Source organism: Eubalaena glacialis, chromosome 1 (genome assembly GCF_028564815.1).
Source record: "Eubalaena glacialis isolate mEubGla1 chromosome 1, mEubGla1.1.hap2.+ XY, whole genome shotgun sequence".
Classification (NCBI taxonomy): Eukaryota; Metazoa; Chordata; class Mammalia; order Artiodactyla; family Balaenidae; genus Eubalaena; species Eubalaena glacialis.
Window position 1 is genome coordinate 177637204 of NC_083716.1, and position 21515 is coordinate 177658718.

The window sequence follows — 21515 nt, forward strand, 5'->3', positions numbered from 1 at the left end:
TTGTCATGATAACGGAATTGTTTTCATCTTCCTTAATGCCTGAATATCCCACCACTGGAAGTTATTCCTGTTTGTTAAAAGTTTTGTTCTTTCTCAAAATAAAAAAAATGGGACTTGTAATAGATAGCACAGTAATCCATTATCTTGAGCAGATTGTTGTAGTTAGGATTGGCAATCAGAATTAGTATTAAAAACATATTTATTAGCTTAAAGCTATAAATCATTGTCATCGTTGAATAAATAGAAAATTAATATTAGCAAAAAGATGATGAAATCACCTATTACTTTATCACTTAGAGGTGACTTACTGTAAACAAATATATTCTAACAGATTTTATATATAGTATATTTTAATGGCTCCATGCTATATATACTGTTCAGTAACCTGCTCTTCTTACTAATGGTGGTTTTGAACATCTGTAGCAAGGGGTATATTTTAAGAGATTTTATTTGTGTGTATTATCAGTACTTAAATGGTTTCATACTCCATATGCTATTCTTCATAGCATGCTTTTTTTTTTCTCATTTATAGTAATAATTTTTGAACATTTATCTGGTCACAGTGAATATAGAGCTCTGGTATTGTGTTTTTTTTTTTTAATTTATTTTTGGCTGTGTTGGGTCTTCGTTTCTGTGCGAGGGCTTTCTCTAGTTGCGGCAAGCGGGGGCCACTCATCATCGCGGTGCGCGGGCCTCTCACTATCGCGGCCTCTCTTGTTGCGGAGCACAGGCTCCAGGCGCGCAGGCTCAATAGTTGTGGCACACGGGCCTAGTTGCTCCGCGGCATGTGGGATCTTCCCACACCAGGGCTTGAACCTGTGTCCCCTGCATTGGCAGGCAGATTCTCAACCACTGCACCACCAGGGAAGCCCTCTAGTATTGTTTTTCTTCATAGGATATATGTGTGCTATAATTTATTTACCTAATCCCCTGCTCTGCTGTTGGAAACCAAAGATTTTTTTTTTCTATTATAAATAACATTGTGATGAGTATCTAAGCATATAGTCCCTATTCACTTGTCTGATTATTTTTTCAGGATAAATTCCTAGAACTGGAATTTCTGTTCCAGTGATAGATATACTTTAATGACTTTTGACATGTGTATTGACAAATTGCCATTCAGGATAATAGTTTTATTATATACTCTCTCAAGCGATGTACAAGAGTACACATTTTCCCACCAGTTTAGATGGAGATAAACTCCCTTCCTAGCTGAGTTTGATATCTATGATGATGTCAAGCTGATCTTCGTTTCTAGACTTTTGTCATTGTGCCTTTATTCATGGTGTCTTCTTGGAATGACTTTCCTTTCTTTTGCTTGGCTAATTTTACTTGTCCTTTAAAGTGTAAGGTTGGAAAATTTATAAAACTTGTATTGCCATGACTATTGCTTGATCAAGGATACTCTTTTCATAGGAAGTTTGTATTTGAAATTATGAAGTAATCCTAACCTGGAATATAACATTTAAAATTTTTCTTTTTTTTTTTTTTTTTTCTTTTCTCTCAGGGCTGGGAGAGCAGTTTCATAAATGGCTGTTAGCTAAAATCTCAAATTTTAGAACCTTCTGGGTCTTGTGGCATAGTTTTACATTCTTATGTCTGTCTTTTATGGCTCCAAATTTCATACTGGTTGAGTTTCTCTAAGGGCAACGTGAGGGTGGCAGAGGAAGAGGAGAGTGTAGTTTGACTGTCAGTATTGCTGCCAGGTAGACCATAGAGGCCTGGCTTTGGTAGGAATTAACAGGGAGAGCATATTGAAGTGCTTAGTAAATGCTGAATGACTGAGCTAAGTAGTGTCTTTGGGTTACCCCAGACTGGTCCTGAGGACTGATGCTGGACTTGGCAGAAACCTGGAGTTAAGTCTGTGGTGCGCAGGTCAAGGAGACTACACCAGTGGGCAGAGCAGCAGCTTAAAGCCGAGGCTTTTCTGCTTTGGAGATTTGATTTAATTGAGCAAGTGTCTGGGAATTTGTACCATGCTTCTAACCTGCCACCAACATAATTGGTTAGCACAACAGACTGTGTGCCAAAATGCTACCACATGTCTTTATAATACCAGTTGGCTCATATATGTTTGGGAATATAGGAAAAAGGTGTCAGTATAACGTGGAAGTTTTGGATTCCTATGCAATCTTTCCTAGCTCAGGAGAGCTGGGATAGTGGGGTAGAATCATATCCTTTAGCTGGAGGGGAAAAAACCCTGAACTGTGAAGGCAGCAGGAACCTTTTTAGAAACATTCAAAGGAAATCAGAAATGAACATCTGCACCCATGGCTCCCTCCCTAAGAGGCACATCGCAGCCTCACTGTTGGTTTCTCTAGTAGCAGGCTGCTTCCTCTGCTCCTCTTCCCTCTGTGTTGTCTCAGCCAGCTAGCTTCCCACTTTTTTGTTGTGGTAGGTTGTTAACATCCCCTGAGACAGCCTCAGATCACTCCAAGATGTTTGCCTGGGCATCCAAATGATCTCCCCAGGTACTGATTATTGCTTCTGTTACTTCTTTGGTTACAAACTTTCTAGGTTACAAAATAGGTTGTGAGTAGTCTGCCCCTCACCCTTTCATTTCCTATAAGCCTTTTTTTTTTAAATTAACAATTTTTTAAATTTTACTTATTTATTTTTGGCTGTTGTTGGGTCTTCGTTGCTGCACTCGGGCTTTCTCTAGTCGAGGCGAGCGGGGGCTACTCTTCATTGCGGTGCGCGGGCTTCTCATTGCGGTGGCTTCTCTTGTTGCGGAGCACGGGGTCTAGGCGCGCAGGCTTCAGTAGTGTGGCACGCGGGCTCAGTAGTTGTGGCTTGTGGGCTTAGTTGCTCCACAGCATGTGGGATCTTCCTGGACACGGCTCAAACCCGTGTCCCCTGCATTGGCAGGCAAATTTTTAACCACTGCACCACCAGGGAAGTCTGCCTTGTTGTTTTTAATGTGAAGTTTTTTTCAGGAATGGATATATCACACGTGAGCAGAAATGCATGTATTTTCTTCTTGGCTTTTTTTCCTAAGCACATTTTAATTTGTTTTTATTATTATTTTTTGACTGTCAACTCCAGCTTCTAATATGTTATGCTTATTTTTCAGAACTTGATCTCTTGAACTCATTTTGTTTGTGTTAGACTCTTCAAAGCCTTTCCTCTATTCATTGTTTTAACCCTCTTCTCCTTCTCCCCTTCCTTCCTATGCTAATCTGCTCCCTCCTCGCCTTTAGCTTCTTTGATATTATATTTATAAGGTTAGGAAAATTTTTATTTTGGCATTTTGGGGTATTTAAAAGTCTTTCATTAGAAGCACAGATTAAGTTTAAGAACTCTTATATTTTAATCCTAAGGATTTTCATGATATATTTTAATTATAATGCTAATTTTAATTTTCAATTTAAAGTTAGCAGCATTAAAATATATTTTATGACAGCAAATACATAAAATCGTTGGTTAATAATATGTAAGCATGCCTATATTTTATATTTAACATAATTTATAAGCATATTTATATTTACATAAAATGTATAAATTCATGAATAGGACTATAGATAATACTAATTTTGTTTTTCTCCAGGAGGATCAAGATGGGAGTCAAGGTCTGGGCAAGAGAAAGAGGGTCAAACTAAGCAGTAACACCAAAGGTATTTATATTTTGTTTTTTCCTTGTATAATAAAAATGCTTAATCATTAAGAGCACTTGAAGGGAGAGCAATGTTATTAGATTTGTCTAATATGGAGAAAGTGTTGTTAGAGCGTGATTGTGGGGGACCTCGAAAGCAAGTAAAACCCTTACTGTTGGGATTTTGTTCATTTGTTTTCTTTATAAAATGAACAACATCATATTTGAGCCAGAAAAATAGTCTCTTCATTGAATCTTTGATTTGGATCCAGCATATTTGGTGTAAAGCTTTAATTTGATTTAAAGGATGAGCAAGAGGGAGATTTTGGGTGTGTGTGTGAGAAAAAGTAACAAGAGTGAAAGAGAGTGAGAATGAGAATGAATGGCACTTACCACATATTAAGGGCTCAGAAAGGACTCAATACATATTGTTGCAAAGGAAGAAGCAGATATGCCTGTAGTGAGGGAATAGATTAGTAATAAGTAATATTTATTGAACTTTTTTTTTAAATGACACTTTTTATTTAATTATTTATTTATTTATTTATTTTTGGCTGTGTTGGGTCTTCGTTTCTGTGTGAGGGCCTTCTCTAGTTGCGGCAAGCAGGGGCCACTCTTCATCGCGGTGCGCGGGCCTCTCACTATCGTGGCCTCTCTTGTTGCGGAGCACAGGCTCCAGATGCACAGGCTCCAGACGCGCAGGCTCAGTAGTTGTGGCTCACGGGCCTAGTTGCTCTGCGGCATGTGGGATCTTCCCAGACCAGGGCTCGAACCCGTGTCCCCTGCATTAGCAGGCAGATTCTCAATCACTGCGCCACCAGGGAAGCCCTTGAACTTTTTATATATGCTAGACATAGTGCTAATCACATCACATGCATTGTGTCATTTAATTCTCCAAGTAACCATATGAAGCGGGTTTTATTATTATTACTATTTTATGAATGAGGAAATGGAGGCATGTTAGGCTTAACAGCTAATGAGAAGTAGGTCCTTAATTCAAATCCCAGAGTTTAAATGCTTTATCACTATATTTTCTTGACCCTCCCTAAAAGCTTTTCTAGAGTACTTGTTATTAGTTGGCAGCCTGTGCTCTGGATTTTTGCCATGGATTTCCAAATCTTAACATAGTCTATTTTCTGGGTTAGTATGGTCTGTTAGAAAGTCTCCAGAGGTTAAAATATTATTTTGATGAAAAGATTCTTCTGGTGCTAAGTGTGTCTTGTGGAAAGTTTAGGACTGCTTGGAAGGTGGAGCAAGCAGGCAGTTTCCGTTGAGGCTCATTTTGTAAGTCTGTACTTAGTTACTCATGTTGTTGCATTTAACTTACAGACTGTTAGCAAAGGGCATGAAATTTGATTTGCTGGCCAACATGCGCATTTTCCCTTTCTTCGTGGCCTAGCAGAGAACCTGTAATGCCTGAAAGAAATTAGAAATCCATATGGCTAACTGGCCCCTTGACTTACCAGAGTTGTCCATGTGTTTACCTGAGTCCTTGAGACACATCTGAGTTGGAGGAGATTGTTAGGCATATACTTGAGTTTAAGCTTCAGGGATGTTCAGAAAATACCTGTTATGGCGTAAGAGGCCATTGTTTTCCTTCAGCCTGGTCAAACTCTGGCTGAAGTTACTTTTTATGCAGACTTTATGTTGAAGTTGATTTTCTATTATATGAATTTTTTTGCATTTGAGATTGATTGTTTTCTCTTCCTTCCTCTACTGGTAAGAAGTGGTATAGAGATTTAAGACTTGATCAGTTATCATGTTTGGTTTAAGTATGTATGTGGAAGAAGTGGCTTTTGAAAAAGTAGAAAGTGAGGCTTTTTGAATTAGTAGAACCTCTGTTTTCAAAAAGTGATTGTTGCTTTTGAAAATGTCTGAAGTTCAGGGAGTGGTTTAGTTTTTGTAAGAATTTGATTCAACAGTTTGAAAGTGAGCTGAAAATAAAACATGTAATGATAGGCAAGAGGAGAGGCACTGTGCTAACAAACACATCACTGCCTATTCTCAAAACCGCAATTTTAAGGGTGAAAAGCCTAGGCCTAGAGGGCTTCAGCTAACATGGCCAAGATTATTGAGCTCGTGAGTTGCAGAGGCTGGACTCTACTGTCTAAATTAAATGCTGTCATGCATTTGTACCACATACTGATTCTTCAAAAATCTCTTTTTACAATTTGGCTTGAGTTGTTTAGGCGTTGTAAAGGTCATGACAATTTAATCAAGATTTTAAAGGTAAATAATCATACGTAACTAATGGAAGCATTTCTAACCACATTTCCATAACATAACACGTAAAACACATAACACATGCTTTAAGTATCTTGGGAAACTGATATCATTTATTTTAAGAATAACAGTGAAGACATTGTGGGTTTTTCTCCCTTTATTTTTATGTCTGAAGTTAGAAAAATTGGATTGTACATAACTGCAGCTATTTTCAGCATAACTGCAGCATTTTAGTAGAAGCCATAGCTTTTCTGGTACGTTCAGATTGTTTTATTTATTTAAAACAAAGTTAATGTATCTTTCTTTTTTTTTTTTTTTTTTTTTTTTGGTATCTTTCTTTTTTAATGCTTGACATATAATAATTATGGTAGCTTCAGGCTTTTCTTTGGCTAATACAAGCTTGCAGAGAGTTATAACTGAATTTTAGGATAAATACTGCTAGTTTTCTTCAACTTTGTAATTATTTTCAGAAGCACTTCTCTGTGAGGGTTTTATTTTTTTGGTAGTCTATGAAATTTTCAGTCATGTTAGTACCAAGTGAATTTTGAGAATTAAGTTGGCTTCAGCAATGTGTGCTGTGGATTATATTCTAATTTTTAATTGTAATCCTTATATTCCTGTCACCTGATTCATTTGGTCCCCAATTTTATTACTTTTTTGGCTTTGAGTCTGTCAGCTTGTGCCTTTGAATATATTTTACCTCATTTCTTGCAGGACTGGTTTATGTCTCTTTTTAAATCATTGCCATATCCTGGGAATGATCTATTTCAGGAGGAAGAGATTTCTGTTTTACAAGTAGAAAATTCTGAGATTTGGAAAATAAAGAATTATTGTTTCCAATAAAGGGATGTGTAGTGTAATTGTACTTATACTTTTACTCCTACTACATACGGCTTATACTAAAGGGACCACTGAAAGAGAGTTAGGTAGGGGATTAGCAGATACTTTGGTCTCTCTGTAATCTAAATCGTAGTGTCTCTAGATTAATGAAATTATTATTCTGAAAACAATGGCTTATTAATTATTAATCGAACATGGGGTTAAAGTTACATCTAACTTTAATATCTGATTCAAGTCTTATTAAACTCAGTGTTTTACAAAAGAATCAAGAGAGTGATTAAATACTGAGTTGTTACTCTTTTAGACCCGTTACCTGAGGAGATGTGGTATGAACACATTACTCAATAATAGAAGAACTGTGACACTGGGGTAGGATTGGGGTAAGGTTAATTGAAAAAACTGCAGGGTTACCCTGCAAGACTACTTCAACTGTGATATAGTTAGGGCTGTACCTGAGTATTTTGGTTCATGTGATACTGGTTTTTCAAATCTCTCATCTAACTCTAGTCTCTGCTTAAGCACTGTCACTGAAACAGTCCATTCATAGTTGACACTTGATGCCCTTATCTTCTTGATGCCCTTATATAGAGCTGATGATCCAGAGCAGTATCCCAAGATAATTTGCTCCAATAAAGATTAATAGAATTTTCTAGTTCATTTAGAGGGGAAAAAAATTAAAGAAAGTGAGAGAAAGAGATAGCCAAAGTATTAAAAATATTCAGTTCACACTTTGCTGTACACCTTGAAACTAACACAACATTGTTAATCAACTATACTCCAATGTAAAATAAAAATTTAAAAAATTTCAATTCATCATATACCAGTTGAGACCTTTCTGTTGATTAAGTATGGCAAGAAGGCAGAGATAAGCAAGAGACAGCCTAACCCTCAAGGAGTGGCACTTGGCTTTAGAAAATAGACTTTCCAGTAAATAATTTTATTCCCCCCTTTGAATACCTTTATTCAAAAGGGGCATGCATTTCCTGTTTCCTCTATGCATGAAGAGGGCATCTTGAGTCCAGTGCAAGTAAGCATATCTAATGTTCTGTGTTTCCTGGTATGTTCCTACCAGAAGAAAGGAAATGCTTCTGTATACTAGAGTAAGCAATGTACTAGTGATTATCTTCTCTAGTGAAGTTAATATTTCATTTATGAAGGATAATTTTAGAGAAAAAAATTATTCATCCATAAAGATTTTTTTCAAAAATAAAAAATTTAGGTAACTTTGGAGTTTATGTCCTTAATATTATGTTTTTAGGTTAAAATTACTATTACTATTTTAAATTAAGTGCCATGAATATTGCTCTTGTAAGATAATTGTTTTAAATCTTAGTAGAAGTTTTAGATAAATGGCTTATGTTTAAGGGCAAGTAATTACTTATTTTTCTAGTAACTGCTTTATATTAAATTATAAGGATTAAGTATTTTATTATTTATATACTGTGGACATTATAGAAATTTAGCTTGATATTGTTAGCATTATCATTTGAATTATTGAAAGGATAGCCTTAATTTTTAGGTACGTTCAGATGTTTGAGGTTGATGGGTTATTAATCATAGTAAGGTTTAGTGAGATGAGCAACTTAAATCATTAGGGTGATAAATTTTATTTTTCTTATGTAGATCAATCCATAATGGATGTTTTGAAACATAAAAGTTTCTTAGAAGAACTATTGTTTTGGACTGTAAAGTATGAATTTCCCCAGAAGATGGTGACTTTCTTACTCAACATGCTTCCAGATCAAGAGTATAAGGTATCTACATTTTTTCCTTCCTTTATGAACCTTGCTCCTCTTTGTTTGCCTTTTCAATACTAAATCTTTTTGATATATTTCTCAGCTCTGTTGCCAAAAGAGGGCCTGCACAAAAAGCACAGTATTGTAGATCTGAGTCAAAGCACCATTACAGAGCAGGATTCCTAAGGGTTGCCTTTGTGCATGAAACTTGGTCCAAAGGGATTGCTGGGGGACAAACAAAAACACAGTTGCACAAATAACTATGTAGTTACAAATTGTAGTAAGTTCTCTAAAGGAGAAAGGTACAAGGTGCTATGAGAATGTTTAATGGGGGCAACTGAATTTAGATTGTATGGTTAGGCATGGGAAAAGCATGGAGTTTGTAGCTGCTGGCCATGACTGTTAAAGACACAATGGTATTGACTCAAGTACACATGTACATAGGTGAAGTCTCTAGTTTCAGAGGGTGTGGACTCACCTGTTACTACTGTATGGTTATGGCAAAGTTACACAACCTAGTGTCTGAAAAGACAATAAATCATGCTATAGTTCTTATGGTTTAGGTAGTAAAGCCTCTTTAGGAGTGACACTTTAATAATGCTGTTGTTTTGTGTCTTTATACCTGCTTAAGAAAACAATAGAGGAAGTGTATATGGTATACAGAAGAGAATATTTAGTCAGAATGGTGGTTGGCTTTCAGATCAAATAGGGAAAGATATTATTTCTTTTGGAGAAGTCACGTTGACTCACTTATTGTTTAGTTATATAAACAACTCTGTGATGGTTTTCAAGTGAGGCTTTGGATTTTGTTGTTAAAGTTGGTAGCACAGGACAAAGACACATACTTTGACATTAGTGAATTGATATATTTGTGAGCAAAGTGAAGATTTGTATTTTTAGACTATCTTTGTAATTGCTTTAAAACTTTAATAATTTAAAATGCATATTGAACATTTTTTTAACCGTCAAAGTATTTTGCTAATTTTCCAAAAAAGGACAAATGTAAGACTACCATCATCACTGAAATTATTTTTCCAGTTATCTTGGATATCATCACAAGCTAATCATAGCTTAAAAATGCTAGTATAATATGTTGGAAAATGTGTTGTAAAACTTAAACTGTGTTTTTTTTCTTCCTATTTAAAACATTTTACAGGTTGCTTTTACAAAAACTTTTGTTCAGCATTATGCTTTCATTATGAAAACACTGAAGAAAAGTCATGAATCAGACACAATGTCTAACAGAATTGTGCATATTAGTGTTCAGTTGTTCAGCAATGAGGAGCTAGCCAGACAGGTAACAGAAGAATGTCAGCTGCTGGATATTATGGTCACTGTGCTGTTATACATGATGGAAAGTTGCCTTATTAAAAGTGAGCTACAAGGTAAACACAGAATTATTTTCACTAGTTTTATAAGTATACTTTGTATAACTAATCTTAAAAACTCCCTTTATGCTTAAAAATAGCTTTTAAAAATATTATAAAATAATACATGTTTGTTAAAGAAAAATTTATAAAAATTTCAGCAAAATTTAAAGAAAAACTTTAAAATCACCTATAGTTTTGTTATTCACAAATAACTTAATATTAACAAATATTTTGGGATATTTCTTTTCTGTCTTTTTGTGTGATGTGAGTATATTTACAGATGCGAATATGTACTGTAAAATATGCTGTCAAGTGTACACATCAAGAACATGTTCTTTCATGATTGCAGGTAGTAATATCATATGACTTTACCATTATTTAACCATTTTCTTATTAATTAGATATGTTTCTGTTTTTTTAATCATGAATTTGTTACTGTCAGCTTTAGACATTTTGTATGCATATACTTTTATAATTTAAAAGTTGGAATAAATCTTGCCTTTTTTATATGTTCCTTTAGTGTGATCTTTAATTTTCTTCCTTTATGCCTCCTCAAATTGCCATAACATTTCTAGGAATTCCTCCCATTCTTATTTCTTTGTGGTCTTTCATCTTGACTTCACCTCCTTGTAATAATTTATATTATTTGAGTATTTGCTATGTACTAGGCACTGTGTTAATACTATTTATATGTTGTCTCAATTAAGCTTCTGAACAACTCTCTAGATTGGCGTTATTATTATATTTCCACTTTAAAGATGAGTAAATTGAAGTTTAGAGAAATTAAGTCATTTGCTGTAGATTATATAGTTAGTAGATGACAGAGCCAAGAAGGACTTTATATCTCCTGATGTCAGAATCTTTGTTCTTAGCCACAGTACAGCCAGGCCAACATTAATAGGACTGTGTCTTACCTTGTTGGCACTTGGAGCTAAACTTAAAAAATAACAACAAATAATGCCTCAAATTAAATCTTAGGACCTTTCCATTCTCTGTGGATGGGAGATCTTATACTTGAGACTTGCCTTCTACTGTTGTCTCCTTTTGCATATCAGCTCCTATTTTCTCTTTATACTGATAGTCTGCCTATTCTCAGATGTAATACCATAGCCTGAAAATTTATATAGGGCTCAGTGCAGGGCATGATGCCTTATATATAATAATAGCTTGCTAATAATGATGATGGCTACCATCTTTCGAGCACTTACTGTATACCATGCTTTTTTTTTCAGTACTTTATATGTATTATCTAATTTATCAGTAATTCTGGGGAGTAGATATTGTTTTTTCCATTTTATAGATGAGGCATTTGTGATTTAGGAAGTTGAAAAGTCAGTGATCTATGGTTTTATAGCTGTAAGTGGTAAAGCTAGGTGTCTAACCCATACTCTGACCCACTGCGTTAACTGCCTTCCCATTGTAGGTATAGTGGGAGAATAATACATTATTTACATTGAACCGTATACCTCTTTACCTTTTTAAAAGAAAAATTAAAAGCTGCTTTGTATTGTACTTTTTCTGTCTTTGTGTAAGATGACCTTTTCTTTCTTAGAGATTTAGCTACGTATATTACTTTCTCGTTTCTTTTTTGAAATAGTGTCTATCATCATTCAGCTATATCAGTGATATTCTTATGTGTAGAATTATATAATTAGAAAAGGACTTTTCACAAGTATAGTATTTTTAATTTATAAACTGGAAAACTTTAAAAAATTAAAAGTATCTACTCTTTTGAAAAGAATCTTGAGTCTATTTTCTTGACTAAGTGGTTTAGCTATGCTTATTTTATATGGTTTGCATTTCAGAGGAGAATGTTTGGGAGGAAGATGTATATGAGTCTGCCTCCCACTTTTTGCTATAGGCATCTTTCCTGAGAGAGTTTTTATGTTCATTTCCTTATCTTCCAGTCACTCATTAACCCACCTCAATCTAGTGTCTGCTTCCGTCATTCTATTGCTGTCTCCAAAATTGTCCATGACTCCAGTAGCCACGTGTCCTACTTTCCCCAGAATAGCTCCAAGTTATGCCTGTTATTTTGACATCATTTTTCATACAGTCCTTTTTACTCTCAGAAGTGTCCCTGTTTATATGATAAATTATATGGTCACCCTTTCTATGACTACATGATAAGGAAGCCAGTGGCAACACTTTGGACCTTATCTTGCTTGATTTTCATTATCATTTTACACTGTTGATTCTCTGTTCTTTGTGTGGCATGAAACTATTTTCTACGTGTTCTATCAGTGTTGGTGTTTCTTGGCACTTGGTCTTGCTGTCTCTGTGTTTCTCACTTTTCCTATATTTTCTGAAATCGTATTATATGGTTTTAGTTGCTTTCTACACATACCTCCTTCTAATGCAGTTAGTCTGTCCTGGAAATTCTTACACAAATTGAATTTTCCAAAAGCTAAATAGCTATAAGTAACATTGCTAAGATCTTTAAATATAAATGTATTTTTTCTAGCAATAAATTACATTATTTCTAAGCCAAGTCTAAAACTATCTTTAGCTCCTATGCTGTTTTTTTTCCTCTTTCAAAGGTAACATAACATTTCATGTTACATATTTACTGGTTTTCTAAAAGCACCATATATTTTCCCTGTTTTTACATGAAGAGTATTGGAATGAGCTTTAAATATATTGAACTAGCTACAGATATTGCACAAGTTCTTTATACTTCTTATTTTGTAATAACCCCTATCTAGCCTTTGTATACATTGTCATTAGACAATATTTGAAAATTTTGTCCACACTGTTAGTAAATGTAGGAGCTGATACAATTAGAATTCACATGGCCACAGCAATAGCTGAAGATTAAAAGGAAAAAGCCTCTAGTAGTACGTGCTCCCTTCCTTATACTTTTACTTTGTTGTATTCATTTCTGCACCATACTACTTTGTGATTCCAAATATAACTCATAACTTTCCATATCCCTGAAAGTTTACAGTTTGTCTTATGAAACTGTCTGTTTAAAATGAAACTGAAAACCATGTGTTGTGGGACTTCCCTGGTGGCGAAGTGGTTAAGAGTCCGCCTGCCAATGCAGGGGACACGGGTTCGAGCCCTGGTCAGGGAAGATCCCACGTGCCGCGGAGCAACTAAGCCCGTGCGCCGCAACTACTGAGCCTACGCTCTAGAGCCCGTGAGCCACAACTACCGAGCCCTTGTGCCACAACTACTGAAGCCTGCGCACCTAGAGCCCATGCTCTGCAACAAGAGAAGCCACTGCAATGAGAAGCCTGTGCACCGCAACGAAGAGTAGCCCCCGCTCACTGCAACTAGAGAAAGCCCGTGCAACAACGAAGACCCAACACAGCAAAAATAAATAAATTAAAAAAAAAAATGGTTAACTTTAAAAAAAAAAAAGGAATAAAGTTTAAAAAAAACAAAACAAAACCATGTGTTGCATAACTATAACAATGTCTGTAGTTGCTAATAATGCCAGATTGATCTTCTGTCCTGCATATCAAATTGTTTATTAAACTATATCCTTTGGATGTCTACAAGCACCTCAGACACACAGTGTCAACACCAAAACCCATTCTGTCTCTGTCAAGCCTGCTTCTTTTCTATTGCATTTGTGCATGTGTGTGTATGTGTATATATGTATGTGTGTATTAGCACTGAAGTCGGTGTGTTGGTACCACTCTAACCATCTACAGAGTTGCCCAACCTAAAAACCTAGGAGTCATTTTTGACTTCTTACTCTTTGTAGAAATAGTGAACATCACCAGGTCTGTCATTTAAATCCTTCTGAATATCTTAGAATAGCCAATTCTTTTCATCTCTGCATCTTCATGCCAACACCATAGTTCAAGCCATTGCCATCTCTAGGCCTTCTACTACTAGTCATCAGCACCCTCCTATATAGTCAGTCTCCACACTAAACATCTAGTCATGTCCTCTCTCTTAAAACCCCCTCTGTGGCTTGCCATTCTCTTCACATGAACTGCAAACTCCTGAAGCTGATTTATGAGGCCATCTAGACTCATTTGTGCCACCTATTCTCTGCATTCTTTGTCCCAGTAATTCCATCCTTTTTTATACTGCTTCCTCTACTTAGAACACCATTTCCTCTCCATCTCTAGTTTATTTGGCTAATCTCAATTTCTGCTTCATTCTGTAAATCTCAGTTAAACATCACTTCCTCAGGAAACTCTTTTCCTGAATTGTAGACCAGCTTTATTTGTTCTTATGAGTTCTTGTACTTTTCCTATTACAGACCTTACCACACTCTGTCTTCTTAGATATTAACCTCAGTGGAGAGAGAGAATGTATAAATCTTGATTTATTTACCGCTTTATTTTCAGAGCTTACTAGAATACCTGACCCTCAGTAGGAGCTCAATAAATATTTGTTGATGAGTGAATATCATTTAACACTGAATCATTGCTCTCTCTGTATCTATATTTGGAAAAGTATCAGTTGGATAAAAATAGAAGTTCTAATCATTTTATTTCATAAAAGATTCCAAGGTAATTTTCGCAAGAACAGTAGTAGTTAAAGCAGTGTCAGGAAAATAGTGATTTTGATTAATTATATTCTGCTTATTCATCCTCTGATTTCAATTAAATAGAACAGTGATTCTCAATGTTTTAAAAAATTAAAAAATCCCAGCATCCCTAGGCACTGTCCCATCAGCATCAGCTGCTCACCAACTCACAGTGGCAGTAGTTGTCAGAGAGGGCGTTTCTGAAACTCAGGTGTGGGTAATTTATAAAAGCTCCCTTACCCCCACTTCCTCATTCAGTTATACCCTCTCTCATCCTGTTGTGGGTCCTGTTCTTATGTCTTGTTAAATTTGAGTTGGGTAAAGTAATTTCATGGACTGAAACCTAAATTTAATTTATGGAAATAAGAAGTGCAGTAGAAGCCCTCTTCACTGATGAGTTTGACAACGAGGTGGTTATTTGAAAAGTTGGTTAAAGTGAGGCATTGTTAAAAAGTGATACATACGTATCTTAAACGGTGGATTTTAACTTAAACCACAGGAATGTATGTTTGTTTTCCAACCTTTTAATTTTGGGCAAAGCAGTTGTAAGGTATGGTTTTCTTTACTGGAGTTCTCCGTCGTCCTTCTTGTATATACCACATCTGTAAAGCAGCATCTGTGATTTTCATTTTCAGTTTCTTTAAAGTAGAGTAAGAACATAAAGATTTTCATGAAGCAATCTGAGTGTAAAATCCTTCTAGACTTTTGTGATTTTCCTCCTCCAAGATTTTCTTAGGCACTTTTATTGTCTTTCAAAAGCTTATGATCCAGTTTTTGTTATACCTCTATTTATGCATTCATATTTTATCAGATTGTTTGTAACTTAAATTTTATAATTATAGTAAAAAGAACAATTAGTATGAACAGAAGCAAAAACAGACTCTGGACAAGCTTATACCTTGGGGCTTGTGTACTAGGGAATAGGCTACAAGCTTTGAGCATTCTGTGTATTATGGGTATTAGTGTGTTTTACAGTGGGAATGGGGGGCTTGTTTGTCCAGTGAATCAGTTAAGCTGGAATAGGTCAAGAGAGCTAATGCATACATGCTATAACTTCTAATAGTAAAGTTTTTGTACAAACCTAATCCTCCCCATCTCCTCCTTCCAGCAATGTATTTAAACTTTGAGGATTTTTTTTTAAAGCTTAAGAGATTTATGTGTGTTTTTTGTTGTTTCATTTTTGAAATACTGTGTTAAAAATTGTTTTTACATGTCCTTTGAATAGAAGAAAGCAATTAAATATATATCATTTAAGTCATACAGATTTGATTGAAAAGATAGAATGAGATTGATCTAGGGATAAAAACATTTTATTGATTAGAACTGAAAATATTGCATTATATCATTAAAATCAAGAAAATAATAAGGTTTTATAAACATGTAACTAAATATCATGTAATATGTTAGACATGTGGTAATAATTATTATAATGATGTGCTAAGTGTTATGTTAACATTTCATTTAATTCCCTTAAGATATGTGTCTTTTTCTGTTTTACAGATGAGGAAATTGATTCAGAGCTATGTAATATACCTAAAGCCATATAGTTATTAAATGGCAGGCTGGGGTTTCAATTTAGGTGACTCTGATTCTAAAATGTATAATCTGTATCATTGGTAAAACTATTTTTTTAAACTAATTTTTTTTTTGTGTGTGTGTCTATTTTAGATGAAGAAAATAGTTTACATGTGGTAGTGAATTGTGGAGAAGCATTACTGAAGAATAACACTTATTGGCCTCTTGTCAGTGATTTTATTAATATCCTTTCTCATCAAAGTGTGGCTAAGAGATTTTTGGAGGACCATGGTTTGTTAGTGACATGGATGAACTTTGTATCTTTCTTTCAAGGTATCAATTTCAGATTTTTTCTTAATTTTTTTTTTTTTTTTTAGTTTAAAAAATGCCTAATGTTAAACTGTCAAACACTAATTAAAAGATAATAACACATCATTCAGTTACATGTGAAATGTCTCATTTTAGTTAATTGATATTTGTAAGTATTTTGATAAAGTGTTCATGAAAACATATCAGAGTTATGAAGAAGGTCAAACTATTACATAGGAAATAGGAGTGTAGTTTTTAAAAGCATTTGAAAGCATTAATCTAGAAATTTCTAATCTGTTCTCTAAGAAAGACTCATAATACTTTCATAAAAATTTCAACCGGCATCAATTAAAATAGTTTTGACTTTATTTAATATATTCAATTATATTATATAAGAAAGAGACAGTTCACAAAATGTTTCTAAGAAAACATAGTTTATAAAGAATTCCAAAAGGACCAGATTATTTTATTTTTAATAATTTATTAATTTCTATACCTATTGTGTCATTATGCCATTTGTGTGCATTAAAATGTATTTGGTACTAGGAAATATTTTACTTGATTTTTAATATGGGTGTTTATTTCCATTTGGCAAGGTTTATATCTGTTTTAATTTTTGCAAGGTATGAACTTAAATAAGCGAGAACTAAATGAGCATGTGGAATTTGAATCTCAGACCTACTATGCTGCCTTTGCTGCTGAACTTGAGGCCTGTGCACAGCCAATGTGGGGACTCTTATCACATTGTAAAGTTAGGGTATGTTTTGTTAATTTCTGTGTTTACCTTTAAAATAATTATTTAAGAAAATTATTTGTGAAAACATTGATTTGTTTACTTGTGTGTAATAATATGCAGTGTTTAATTCTGAATTCACCTTTGTGAAAGTTGACCTGAGACAGTTAATTGTTATTCTTAGGCAGGTTAGAATTCATTTATATAAATGAATTATCATATCATTCCAGCCTTCCCTTATTGTGAATAGTCTTTGGAGCTTTATAAGTCTCCACATTTATCTTTATTGTTTCATTTTACCCATTATCAGTTAGTTGCCTAATGTTTCTTGTCTCTCAAGGGATGAGGATAGTCCTCAATAAAGTTTATACTTTTAAGATTCCAAGCACAAAATCAGTATACATTTCATACAACTTACAGTTGTTTGTAAAAAGAACCTAAGGGTACATAGCAACAACATAAATTCTTATAATTGGTTAAGAAATGCTCGCTTATAATTGCATGCATTTATGTCTTTCTGTACAAATGTATATTTTACCTTTGCATTTTAAAGTATTCGTTTGATGGATCTCCAGAATCCTTGGATAGTTTGTTATCTCCTGACTCTACTAAACTAAGGACTTGACTAAGATTTTGCTGTATGGATCCCATGAAGTCCAACCTGCTAGCCTGTACCAATAAGCATGCTGCACAAGATTTTATAGTGGTCTTGGCTCTGCCTCTTTTGACTTAGGTGACTTGGTCAACTCATTTAAAACTATTTGAACTTCTCAGTCTTTCTCCTTTTCTTTTAAAAAACTAAAGGAAACAAAATAGAAATGGGACAGCAAAGCCTGTTCTTCCTCACAGGGTTATTATGAGACTCTCTTACATATATTCTTTAAATGTATGTGTTCCTTTAAGTGGATTTCTATTTTCTTTTTTTTTTTTTGAATTTTATTTATTTTTTCATACAGCAGGTTCTTATTAGTTATCTATTTTATATATATCAGTGTATATATGTCAATCCCAATCTCCCAGTTCATCCCACCACCACCACCCCCCTCCACTTTCCCCCCTTGGTGTCCGAGGATTTCTATTTTCTCTCATGACTCCAGCTTTCTCTAAATGCAGATGACTCACAACTTTGTTACAGTCTAGCCAGGTTGAAATTTACAACAGCTCTGGTTATTCATGTAGATCTCCTTATAGGTACATGAATTTTCTCAGGTTCCTAAACTAACTTTTTAAAAACATTTGTCTGTGCTGTGTTCTTTATGTCATTTTATGTATGGTGTTTTAAATGATGCAGTTATGCAATATAGAAACCTCCCCTTGCTGTACCAGGTGTGTTCAAGCTATAATCAGATACCATGAATTTTCTCTCATACCAGAAATGTCTCTCTACCACTTCTTTCCTCTGTCTTAATTTATTTCTTTATATTTTTAAAATCTGGGTTGTTTCTTAACTGGTTTTCCTGCCTCTAGATTCTTCCTACTGTAATTTTTCCTAATACCGAAGTTACTGCTAAGCTTTGTGCTTATCTCTCCTTTGCTTAAAAATCATTCAAGTTCTTATGTCTACAGGATAATGTCCATATTTCCTATAAAGGCATTTAAGACCTCCCACAATTTGCCCTCAACTTGTTCATCATAATTCACCTTCCTATATACCCCCTCTACCTCCGTGCCTTCATTGGATTGATTACCATTCCTCAACATGCAATTCCTTTCTTGAGTCCAGTGGTTTTGTTCAAGTTAGTCCCTTTTTTGACAAATGAGCTCATTCTTTCTGCTTAGTCCAGTGCTTCTCTTGTATGAGAATCATCTGGGAAGCTTGCAAAATACATGTGCCTGAGTCTCACTGTCAGAGATTTTGGTTTGATGTGCAGTAGGACTTTGGCAGCGATTCTAACTGGAATGAAGAACAATTAGTGTGAGCTCTTCAAAAATTGAACTCATAAGACTCAGCTGATATGTAATCTGCTCATTTAAATTCTTTCATATTTATGATTCCAGTCTCTGTTTTTATAGTACCTCGTTTAATCTCCATTGTAGCATTTATCAAAAAACTGTCATCTAATATGAGATTCGTTTGTTCATTCATTCAAAAAAGTATCTATTGAATACTGTTCTATGCCAGATGCTATCTAGATGCTCGGGTTTTTGGTGTCAAACCAAATAGATGTGGTTTTTGCTCTCATGGAGCAGTCTAATAGGAGAGATAGACATTAAGTAAGTAAGCACACAGATTTATTTTGTAAGCTTTTGTAAGTGTTCTACAGGAAAATATCAGATTGCTATGAGAGTAATGAGTGTGGAGGCTGGTTACGTTTGAGGATCAGGGAAGGCCTTTCTGAAGAATGAAGAAGCCACCTATATGACGTATAAAAGTGGGGTTAGTGGTGGGAATAGGGGAGATAGTATGGAATAACCTACCTCCAGTAGGAAAGTGATTAGTCATTTTAAGGAGTTTGTGGCTGGAGCCACAGAACAAGATGGAGTTGGAGAGATAGGCAGGGATTGTATTATTAATGCAGGTTCTTATAGAACATGTTAATGAGCCTTAGATTTAATTTTAAGGACAAGCCAGTGAATATTTTAAAGTAGGGGTTTGATGTGATCAGATTTACATTTAAAAGATCCTTCTGTTTGCTGGAAAGACTGGATTGAGGGCAGCGTGGGGAGCATCATGACTAGTAGCAAATAGACCAGTTAAGATGCTGTGATAATAATCTAGGAAATTCAGGTTTGAAATTCAAGGTGCATTAAAGGTGCATTTTGGATATTGAAGATGTATTTTGAAGGTAGAACCAAAAGCCTTGGTGATGGATTGTATGTTATTGATGAGTGAAATAGACTTTTGGGTAACTATGTATGGAGGTAATTTTACAGAGGTGAAAAAGATCGATAGAAAAGGTTTAGAGAGATCACAGTTAGTTTTAGATATGTTAAGTTTGCGATGCCTCTGAAACATCCAAGTGAAAATAGTGAATAGTCAGTTGGATATATGAGTTTTGTGCTCAAAAGAGAAATCTGGACTAGGGTTATAAATTTTAGACCCTTGGGAATAAAAATGGCATTTATTGCCAGGGGATGGGATCACGTCAAACAGGGGGAGAAGAGAAATGGACCTTGAAGAAGAAAACTAACATTTAGACATCAGAGAGGGAGAGGAGAAGAACCAGGAGAATGCAACATCATATAAGCCAACAGAAAAGATGGTGATTTAGGAGGGAGGATTGATACGATGTTGATATGAAAAGGTCAGTATTTTAGGAGGATTATTCTGACAACTGTGTTTAGGATGATTTTGGATTATAAGGCTGGGGCTATGTTTATCTATGTGATAATGAGAAATCATTGTTTTCAGGCAGTAGTTTATTTTTCAGTTTTGAAGGCCAGGATAGCAATGTGTTACGGTTTTCTTAATCTAAGAAGTGAAGACAACAGAGAGAAAATGAGCTCATAGTGTTCTGGTAGTATCTGAGAGTAGTTTCTTAGCTAAAGGAGCATCTAGTTCCTAGATAAGACGTTCTCTTGATGAGAGCCTACACTATGACAGACATTGTTCTTTACATTATATTGCTTACATTATGTTTGTATCTAATCTTCATAGCATCTCTTATAAAGTAGATAATATCATCCCTTTCTTTCAGAGGTTAAATAATTTGCCCGCATTTACACAGCTGCAAGTGGAAGCTTGAGTTTGAAAACAAATCCATCTGATTTCAGAACCAGTGCTCTTTATCACTTTGCTGTAATTGTCTCTTAGGCAAGACTGTCTAGAGCTTTTTAGCAGCAGTGTTGTCAGGTTTTAGAAATGTAAACTAGAAGAAAGACTATTATTTTAAGTAAAACAAAGCTATTGCTTTATGTTTATGTTCTCTAATTATAAAATATAAAACTAAAGGATTAGCAATAGAAAAAAGGAACTTCACCTGATAGCTTACTTTCTTTGTCTGATTGCCCTGTATGCTGTTTGGTTCTTGAAAATGCTAAGGGATAGTTAAACAAGTTATACTAGAATAATAACAGATAGCTTGGATAAAGGGATGGCACATTTCTAGAATTGTACTAATTTTTGCTTTCTGAACAGAACAAATAAGCTGTAAAATCTCCATCTAGTGGCAACTTTACATTACTGCAGGCTTGACAGAAGTTAAGTCTGGCCATGAATCTTTGGAGCGCTTAAGTAGTACTTGTCAGATGTAGTGCTAGACTGTGACATAGAGCATTTTATGTACATTATTTCATTTGCTTCTTCATAACAGTACTAGGAGGTAGGTAGTATTATGCCCATTTTTACGTATGGAGAAACTGAAACTCATAAAATTCAAGTAATTTCCTCAAGGTCATAACACTAGTAAGTCATGCATACTGAATTTTTGGGGGAGGGTGTGATAGTGATGGGGAGGTGGGAGAGATGATCTGAACATGATTACTAAGTATGCTGTATTTAGGAATGGAATTAATTGGTCACCTTTTTGAAGACTCTTGATATACCTACTTTTCAAATTGTTCTCCGGAAGAGTCTATCAGTTTACACTTGTGTAAAGAGGATATAGTGGTGTCCCTTTACTCAAACCTTTGATTAAATAGGAAAACATTTGGTTTTAAATGTTTCTTTATGCATGAATTATCTGCAACTTTAGTTTGGTTATGACACATTATTTATGGTAACTTAAAGTGTCATTACATTTTTTTCAGTAAGAGATAGGGAACA

At 34.8% G+C, this 21515-nt stretch overlaps 1 protein-coding gene across 3 annotated transcripts in view; it reads left to right on the forward strand.

Annotated features, from left to right (window-relative positions):
• UBR3 (ubiquitin protein ligase E3 component n-recognin 3) overlaps positions 1-21515 on the forward strand; it is a 229729-nt gene that overhangs the window by 68299 nt on the left and 139915 nt on the right. For all 3 annotated transcript variants that reach the window (XM_061184691.1, XM_061184709.1, XM_061184700.1), the window contains exons 6-10: positions 3548-3614; positions 8279-8409; positions 9548-9776; positions 15922-16101; positions 16701-16834. In XM_061184691.1, the coding sequence (XP_061040674.1) occupies positions 3548-3614; positions 8279-8409; positions 9548-9776; positions 15922-16101; positions 16701-16834 (741 nt within the window). The remainder of the gene's footprint in view (positions 1-3547; positions 3615-8278; positions 8410-9547; positions 9777-15921; positions 16102-16700; positions 16835-21515) is intronic.